This window comes from Neophocaena asiaeorientalis, unplaced genomic scaffold (genome assembly GCF_003031525.2).
Source record: "Neophocaena asiaeorientalis asiaeorientalis breed wild unplaced genomic scaffold, Neophocaena_asiaeorientalis_V1.1 scaffold78, whole genome shotgun sequence".
NCBI lineage: Eukaryota > Metazoa > Chordata > Mammalia > Artiodactyla > Phocoenidae > Neophocaena > Neophocaena asiaeorientalis.
The window spans coordinates 18,504,717-18,513,551 of NW_020175018.1; the positions used below are offsets into that span (position 1 = coordinate 18,504,717).

At 62.1% G+C, this 8,835-nt stretch overlaps 2 protein-coding genes across 2 annotated transcripts in view; both read left to right on the plus strand.

Moving 5' to 3' along the window:
• The window catches only part of MED22 (mediator complex subunit 22), a 7,182-nt gene extending 3,069 nt beyond the window's left edge, over positions 1 to 4,113 (plus strand). Inside the window, exons 4-5 of the mRNA XM_024762355.1 lie at positions 136 to 344; positions 3,346 to 4,113. Of these exons, the coding sequence (XP_024618123.1) occupies positions 136 to 344; positions 3,346 to 3,535 (399 nt within the window). The 3' untranslated portion in view covers positions 3,536 to 4,113. The remainder of the gene's footprint in view (positions 1 to 135; positions 345 to 3,345) is intronic.
• An 874-nt stretch (positions 4,114 to 4,987) lies between these two features.
• The window catches only part of SURF6 (surfeit 6), a 4,812-nt gene continuing 964 nt past the window's right edge, over positions 4,988 to 8,835 (plus strand). The window contains 6 exon segments of the mRNA XM_024762346.1: positions 4,988 to 5,210; positions 6,555 to 6,752; positions 7,308 to 7,396; positions 8,364 to 8,567; positions 8,670 to 8,833; position 8,835. The exon segment at position 8,835 is cut by the window's right edge and continues 964 nt beyond it. Coding sequence (XP_024618114.1) covers positions 5,015 to 5,210; positions 6,555 to 6,752; positions 7,308 to 7,396; positions 8,364 to 8,567; positions 8,670 to 8,833; position 8,835 — 852 coding nt within the window. The 5' untranslated portion in view covers positions 4,988 to 5,014.

Below are 8,835 nucleotides of genomic sequence, written 5' to 3' on the forward strand. Positions count from 1 at the left end.
ACAATGACCCTATGTTAGAGCCGTGGTCCCACTTGGCAGGTGAGGCAGCTGAGGCCATTGCTTATCCAGCGCCAGGCACACGGAGGCAGGCTGCTGTCAGTCCCTCACTGTGCTGCCCCGCCCCCATCCACGTAGGTCCGAGCCGGTGAGTCCCTGATGAAGCTGGTGTCCGACCTCAAGCAGTTCCTCATCCTCAACGACTTCCCGTCGGTGAATGAGGCCATCGAGGAGCGCAGCCAGCAGCTGCGAGCTCTGCAGGAGGAGTGTGACCGGAAGCTCATCGCCCTGCGGGATGAGGTCTCCACAGACCTCTACGAGCTGGAGGAGGAGTATTACTCGTCCAGGTACAAATAGGGCTGGACCCCGTGCAGAGCGGACCTGTGGACCTGGGCCCGGCCAGCAGGGGTGGCCCAGCCCCACCTGGCAGCCCGAAGGTCCTGTTTTTCCAAATCCTTCCCGGTCTTGGCGACAGAGCCCTTTGCCTGGGTTTCAGAGGAGACCTCATGGTCAGAGCGTTTGATCTACAGACAACCTACGCCGTCGACCGGGGCCCGGGCATCGGGATGAAAATCACAGAGCCGCGAGGGTTGGGAGGGCCAAGCCAGCATTTCTGTCTGGGGGCTTGTCTGTCCCTCTTAGCTATCTAAGCAATACCTAAACATTCCAGCCAAGGCGGGGCTAGCTCTCTTGGCCACCCAGGCCCATGTCCAGGACTCCAGTGCTTGCCCAGGGATGTAGTTCCATATGGGGGTCACTGAATACCCACCGTGTGTGTCAGGGGTGGGGGTTTCTGGGAAGGAGGAGGAGAAAACCCAAGCAGAGGATGGCCTTGAAAGCCAGGCCTGGGAACTTGGACCACTGAGCCCCCATTCAGCTCAGCCTTGTTCACAGACCACAGCCCTTCTATATGCCAGGCCCATGCTGAGCCCCAGGGATACAGCAGGAGCAAGACCTGTCACCCCAGCCCTCGTGTGGCCACTTAGAATCCTGAGACCTGAGGCGGTTTGACCTGGAGGGGGCCTGAGAAATCAGAGTCCAGGTGTAATTTACATTTGGGGAAACTGAGGCTGGAGAGATCCCACATCTCTGTCCCCATTAGCTTGGAAAGATTGACACTCGGTCCAGCAGACACGGAGTCCACACCCCCTCTCGCCCTTGCCTGACAAATGTGTCCTTCCCGTCATGGATTTTCAGCGCTCCTTTCTGTCCCGTGGCAGCCATGCTGGGGCCACAGACGCCCAGAGCCAGTGGTCTGGGGCTTGGTTTCACCGCGCTGGACTCAGTGCCACCCCTCATGGTCCCCGCCCATCTTGGCCTTTGCGGGAAGGGACAGAGTGTCACTGCCCAGAGGGAGCGGTCTAGCCTCTTCCAGAGGGTTCTGGGGCCTTCTCTAGTCCCCAATGCCCACGGCTCAGCAGACATGCGGCAGGTGCCTCCTACGTACCAGGCCTTCAGAGAGGGGTCCCAAGTGGGTCCCTGCTGGGGATGTTGCTCACAGCCCTGCTTGTCCCCTATGTCCCCGTGTTTGTCCCCTTGCTGCCCCCAAGGGCCACACCCCTGGGCTGAGCAGCTGCAGGCCAGCAAGGCAGCGCCGCCTCTTGAGGCTGAGGGCCGGAGGGGCAGGGCCGCAGGGGAACCCAGGGGGTCTGAGAGCTAGGCTCCTCGCGTCCCGGCTCTGGGCCCGGCAGTCTCTGGTTCACCCAGAGGGGTTTCTGGTCCGGCCTGGGGTCCCTTCCCGCTGTTCCCGTTGCCTCGAGAGGCTGAGTTCCTCTCTCGTCTGTAAATGCCTGTAAGTGGCTGGGGCTCGGCTGAGGCTGGGCCCGCGGGCTGTCAGCGCCTCCCTGCTCGGCCCCCAACCCCGGCCACCAGCGCTCAGCCCGTCCTCCGTCCTCCCCGTGCGTCCCGGCTGCCTGCACCCCCATCTCCCCTGCCACCAGCGCTCAGCCCGTCCTCCGTCCTCCCCGTGCGTCCCGGCTGCCTGCACCCCCATCTCCCGGCCACTAGCGCTCAGCCCGTCTCCTGTCCTCCCTGTGCGTCCCGGCTGCCTGCACCCCCATCTCCCGGCCACTAGCGCTCAGCCCGTCTCCTGTCCTCCCTGTGCGTCCCGGCTGCCTGCACCCCCATCTCCCGGCCACTAGCGCTCAGCCCGTCTCCTGTCCTCCCTGTGCGTCCCGGCTGCCTGCACCCCCATCTCCCGGCCACTAGCGCTCAGCCCGTCTCCTGTCCTCCCTGTGCGTCCCGGCTGCCTGCACCCCCATCTCCCGGCCACTAGCGCTCAGCCCGTCTCCTGTCCTCCCTGTGCGTCCCGGCTGCCTGCACCCCCATCTCCCGGCCACTAGCGCTCAGCCCGTCTCCTGTCCTCCCTGTGCGTCCCGGCTGCCTGCACCCCCATCTCCCGGCCACTAGCGCTCAGCCCGTCTCCTGTCCTCCCTGTGCGTCCCGGCTGCCTGCACCCCCATCTCCTGCACCCCCATCTCTACGCTCACTCCCCTGCTTTCTGCTCACGACTTGCTCTTTCTTGGTCTCTTGCCCTCCACTCTCCTTGAGACTCCGCTCTGTGTCCAGGATGGTTTCTGAGACTGAACGCTGAGGGCAGGAGCAAGGGAGGGAGCGAGAGGCAGGGCAGGATTCGGGAGAAAGCCATGGAGACGAGTGTGGGGACGGGACATGCTCTAGTCGCCCCGTTGACAACCTTCACGAGCCGTGCCCTTCACCTGCGTCCTTGCCGTGAGAGGCCGGCCCTGCTGTCCCCTTATTAGAGACAGGAGACTGAGTTCAAGGGGCCGGGGGCCTGTTTGAGGTCACACACAACACCAGGGCCTCTGCTCCTAACTGCCACCCCATTGAGGCTGAGTCCCAGCCAGGGCCAGACCCAGAAGGACGACAGGCTCTCTGCCCTCAGGGGCCTCGGGACCCAGGAGGCCATAGCGAGCTCTGGACGCTGGTTCCTGCAGCTGGTGGGAGCGTGTGACTAGGCTGGCAGCTCCCTGCGGGAGGAGGGCAGCTGGAGCCAGGACAGGAGGTGGCGGCAGGGACCAGGAATGCCACTTGGCAGGAGGGACACCGGTTGGTCAGTGGAAGGGACCAGCCGAGGTCACAGCCTGCTGGTGGCTGGTCCCAGAAGGCGCCCTTTCGGATTCTCCGGAGGACCCGGAGGCAGGGGCAGCCGCCCGCGCCTCGCCCTCAGCCGGGCCGCTTGACGGAGGGGCCAGCACCGAGGAGAGGAGGGGAAGGCCGGCCTGGGGTGTGGTCTGTTTCCTTAACTCTGCTTCTGTCTCGCTTTCCCTCCCTGGCTTCCCTCACTGCCTGCTCCTGTCTCTCCCTGGGTTTCTGGTGGTGGAAAAGCTCAAGTCTTTGCGAAGCTAATGGTCTGCCTCTGTGTGAAGCTTACTGGAGGCTGGACCTCGACACAGACTCCGCCGATGGCCTCTCAGTCCCTCTGCCGGCGTCCCCGGAGCCCAGTGCCGGCCCCCTGCAGGCTGCAGCCCCTGCCCACTCCCACGCCGGTGGCCCCGGCCCTGCAGAGCACGCCTGAGCCTCCCAGGGCTCCTCTCCCCGGGCCCCTAGACCTTAGGAATGAAGTGCAGTGTTCCCCTCTGGGCCCACCACAGCCTCAGCTCTCTTCAGCCTCGGGGCCCACTTGGGGAGCCGCCGTGGCCTCTTTCGGAACCGTGTCAGCCCAGGGACAGCCCACCTAGGAGTGTTGGGGGAAAGCAAGGGGGGCCCATCCTTCCTCTTGTCGTCACCTCTTATTTGCTACCTTCCTGGCTGGCTGGAAGGAAGTTTCCAGGACAGTTTGTCCTGTTGAGGACCTAACGGCGGGGCAGGGGGGATGCCCAGCCTTGGGAGACCTGACCTGAGCGTGGTGTTTACAATGGAGGACGCAAGTGCTCAGAGTGGACAGTACTAGCCAAGGCCAGGCCCCCATGCAGAGCTCTGCCCGCTACCTTGCCCTGAGGCTCCCTGCGCTAGCTGACTGCCCCTGCAGGGCTGTGGGGAAAGGGGGCTGCCCACTCTTGCAGAAGTCAGGCAGGGTCCTTCCTAATTCCGCTGCTGCACACGTTTTGGTTCTTTTTGTGATGAGACTGTTGAATAAAACCAGCCCCACCCTTTTGCTTTGGTCGGTTCCTTTTCTTGCTCAGCCCCAATCAGTTTTGGACCACCCTTGGTCTCGGTGGCTGTCGGAAAACAGCCCCTGGGCTTTGCCTGGACAACATTGGGCTCCAGGTCAGCCTTCTCATGGGGGATCTGGGCAAGCAGGGGCTTTGTCAGCTTGGAGTCATGGCTGCATCTCCATTGCTTAGAAAGAGCTGTCTAGGACCTAGAAGGGCCCTAATGTTTGGTGAATGCATGAAAAGCTGCCATTGTTGCATACCACGTGGCCTAGGCGGCGTGCGTCTGGTTGCACCCCGAGTCGGTGCTCGTTATTGGCATCTCAGAGAGGGGCGACCACGGGCTTGCAAGGGGTTGTAGTGCTGTGCTCATGGTCATGGAGCTGGGAAGTGAAGTGGGAGGTTCAGGACTCAACCCAGGTGGAACGCTAGGCCCAGTGCCTGGAGCCAGGCTCACCTGAGAAGCGGGGGGCGGGTGTCACCCCAGAAGAGCCGGGACATCAATCCCAAGCCCTGTCACCGGCGTGCTGAGGGAGATCACCGTCCCAGTGTACGGAGGACATGCCAACCCACGACCCGCCACGTCACTCTGAATTTATTACCAATCACCACTGAAACATAAACTTGATGAGGACGCTGCTTGTACCCCGGGGCCTTGGAACCTGCCCGGCGCGCAGTCCTTTCTGAACGAACGCGGTCTCGCCAGCTTCCACTTGGGGTCTGAGCCCCCAGAGAACTAAATTCCTGCGGAGCTCTTCCCGTCCCCCCCGTTATGGGTAACCTGGTTAATCGAGCGTCGCGCGCTGGCTGCTCGGCGCTCGTCTGGCCGCGCCTGCCCACGTGCTGGTTTCCGGCGAGCGCAGCGGAAGGGGAAAGGGTCGCGCCGGCCGGGGGCAGGGTATATGTCTGTGGCTGCCGGTGCCGGCGAGGGACGCTGCACCCCGCTCTCTTCCCCGCGAGTAGGACCCCGGAGCGAGCCCCGCCCGACCGCCGAGCCTCCAGCCATGGCTTCTCTGCTTGCGAAGGACGCCTACCTCCAGAGTCTGGCCAAGAAGATCTGCTCCCAGCCCAGCCCCGAGCCACAGAAGCGCAAGTCGGGTAAAGCGCAGCCCCCGGCCGGGACTGGGAGGGCTTCGGAAGGGGGCGCCCCTCCACCCCCCAGCGTCCCCACTCCCCTCCGCGGCGGAGGTCGGTGTGTGCCCCACACCGCACCTGAGTAGCCTGCAGGTGGAGTAGGCACGTATATGCGTGAAACAAGCCTGTGAAATAGTAGAGGGAAGTGTTGTAAGGGATGCTTAAGGCAGCGCCATTTCCCTTGTTGGTTGGGGGCATCCGTCTGGGAGTCTGAGGGATTCAGCTGTGCGCCCTCCGGGCTGGAAGCTCGGCCGGGGTTTGGAGGAGGTGACCCCGTGGAATGGTTGGTCTGCCGTTGGGTATCGTGAACAGGCTTAGCCAGCCCTCCACGCCGGGTGGGAAGACAGGTATGAGTGATGATGAAAAAAGTACTTTTTCAGCCCAGTACTATGGGCCTGGTGGTGGTGTGGGGAGAAGGAAGGAAGAAGATGGGTCCTGCTAATGGGAGTTTACACGGCAGTGGCGACAAGGGCCCCCTCAGGAGGCAGGTACACAAATAGGTGAAACCGACAGTAATTGGCTTGCCCTGGCGCAGAGGAGGGGAGAGTGGGCACGTCTGCCGTGGACCTACCAGAGGGAAAACGACCTTTTCTTTTGATACAAGGAAAATGTGTTCATCGTAGAAAAATGAAGTTAAGTGAATTTTTTCACCACTCAGTTACTAGTTAGACCTGTGTCTTTCTAAAAGTTTTTCTGAGTGTTTCTCACTGAAACAATTTGGCTCCTACTTTGTGTACTCAGCTCTCCTTTTCCTTTTAGAATGTAAACGTTTTGTGCCCTCCCCAACACACACACGTGTGGGATCTTAGGTCCCCGACCACGGATTGAACCCAGGCCCTTGGCAGTGAGAGCGCAGAGTTCTTAACCACCGGACTGCCAGGGAATTCTCTCCCAGTCTGTTACAGTGCAAGCCTGTGCCATTGTTTTTTGTTGGGTACATCATAGTTTGTTTTGTGGCGGTGCCATCACTGTCGTTGTAGATGGATATCTAGGTTTACCTAGTTTTTCGCTCAAAAAAGGACGTAACGGTGAACACCCCGAGGCCACATCTTTCTGCATACCCAGAATGGGTTCTCACAAGCAGACTGCTGGGGCAGCGTGTGGGTGCTTTTCAGGGTTTTGATGAGTGTGGCTGGTCTGCTTTCTAGGAAGTTTGTGGTTCTGAGCTCAACGGATGAGGGTCTCCATATCCCCCATCCTGATCGGCTTTTGGCATTCTTCTAGGACCGAAGCCTCTGCAAGACCTTCCTATCTGTTGAATGGGTCACAGGGATTGGGGTGGCAGCCCTTTCTCATTTTGTGTTTCAGCTGCCAAAACTCAAGTCTCAGAAGCTGCTAGGCCCCCCAAAAAGAAGAGGAAGAGAGCACAGAAGAAATCCCGGGAGCGGGAGGAGAAGGCTGTAGAACCCAAGGCCCAGGCCCCTGCGGAGAAGTCTCAAGCCAGGACGCCAGTGGCAGCCAAGGAGAAGGAGGATGAGGCCCCCAGCTCGACGGGGGCCCCTGCGGGTGAGGGGGGTGGGCAGGGTCGACTGGGATCTGGGACAGATACAAAAGTGGGCCTCTCTGGTCATAACGGCACGATCAGATCGTGTGAGACTTCCCGAAGAGCGCGTTTTCAGAGGACAGATCACGGGGCCCCTGTGGGTGGATGGGAATCTCAGGAAGTGCACAGTAGTTCCAGGCCGCGTAGTAACTGGGATGGCGAGGGGCAAGGCCATGTCCCACTGAGGTCCTGCAGCAGCTTGGCTTGTAGAACTTTACTGCCCTCACGTCTCTGAAGTGGTGTGAGAGCTGCCTCTGGGTCTGGGGGGCGCTGCAGAAGGTGGAAGAAGTGGGAGATGGGTTTGGGCCACACTTCGTGAGGATGTCCTGTCCTGGAGGCCAGTCCAGCTTGAAGAGGTAGGGTAGAATTTACTGGAACTGACCTGCAGATCCACGAGTGGTCACTGGAGGGGGGCAGTGTATGGAGACTCAGGCTTCGAAGCTGGGCCCTTGGGGAGGGCTCAGGAAGGTCGGGGGGTAGGGGAGTCTCCTTTTGGTCCTCTGACTGCTTCTTTGCAGATGGCCTGGCCGGTGAGCCTGGCTCTTTATTTGCCTTGGACGTTCTGCGGCAGCGCCTGCATGAGAAGATCCGGGAGGCGCGGGGCCAGGTAGGTGGAGGAGACCTCTGGGTCCTGTGGTGCTTTCCGCACCCTGCCTGGAGAGAAGACGCCCAGGTGCTTGCTGAGGTCAGCCCCAGCTCTGCCAGCTATTATGGGGCTGACGGGGCAGGCGTGGGGGGGCTCAGCCCCTGTTCCCGCCCCTGCAGCGGGTGCCGCCAGGGCCTCGGCAGCTCTGTCCTGCAGGAGGTCAGGTGTAGTTCTTGTCATCTTGGGGAGCTCGGTCCCCAGGGTCCCCCTCCTGCTGGCCATGCTGAGCTTCTGGCTCTTCTGTCCTGCGGCCTTGGAGAGAGGCTCAGCCTCTTCCTTCAGGGAAAGCTGCCTTTGCTAACACACCCACACTGGGCGGCAATTCCTGCACGTTTGTCTGTCTAAATGCACGACGGCCCTGTGAGGTAAGCCAGGGCCTGAGATGAGGTGACAGGCATGGGACGGATGCTCCAGGACCTCAACCACCCCCCGCCCCCCGTTTTCCTGGGGCCCTCCCCCAAGCCTCCTGCTGTGTGGGGACAGTCCCCTGGCTTCTGTCCGCACTGTCCCGGGACGGGCCCGAGGGCCCTGCCTTCCTGCAGTGGTCCAGGGCACTGTTGTCTGCCCCGCAGGGGTCAGAATCGTGCGGTGTTCTGACCCAATGCCAAGATCTGGGTGGCGGCCTTGGCTAAGCCCCCTGTCCTTGTCTCTGAAATGATGGAGGGCCACATGTCCCTTATTGGGTCACCGGGGAGACTTAGAGGCAGCATGTTTGGGAAGTGCCCCGGTATGGTAGGTGCCTGGGATCCGGAAGGCACGGTTCTCGTGGGGTCCCCTTGGCCTTGTTTTGGGTGCACTTTGGGTGCCAGGTCACCTCCGGGTGGAACGCTGCACGTGGCGGCCCATTTTCCTGCCCCGATTCCATGTGCCAGGCTGGGGGCCCCGCGGTTGGGAGAACCTGATGAGTGAGCACCTTCTTGCGCCGCAGGGCAGCGCCAAGGAGTTGTCTCCAGCTGCTTTGGAGAAAAGACGCCGGAGGAAGCAGGAGCGCGACCGGAAGAAGAGGAAGCGGAGGGAACTGAGAGCAAAGGAGAAGGCGGCCGAGGCCCTGGAGGGGGTGGAGGCCGCCGAGCCGCCGCCCGAGGCGCCCCACGAGGAGGCGCAGGCCCAGGCGGGGCTGCTCTTCAACAAGGTGAGCGCTGCGCGGCCGTCGGGCGGGTGGAGGTGGGCGCGGTGCGCGGGCCCCAGGCGGGCGGGAAGCGGCGCGCAGCTCACATCGCCCTCTTCCCCCGAGGTGGAGGTGAGCGAGGAGGAGCCGGGCAGCAAGGCCCAGCGTAGGAAGGAGAAGAGGCAGAAGCTGAAGGGGAACCTGACGCCGCTGACGGGCAGGAACTACCGGCAGCTGCTGGAGCGCCTGCAGGCGCGGCGGGCCCGGCTGGAGGAGCTGGGGGACCAGGACG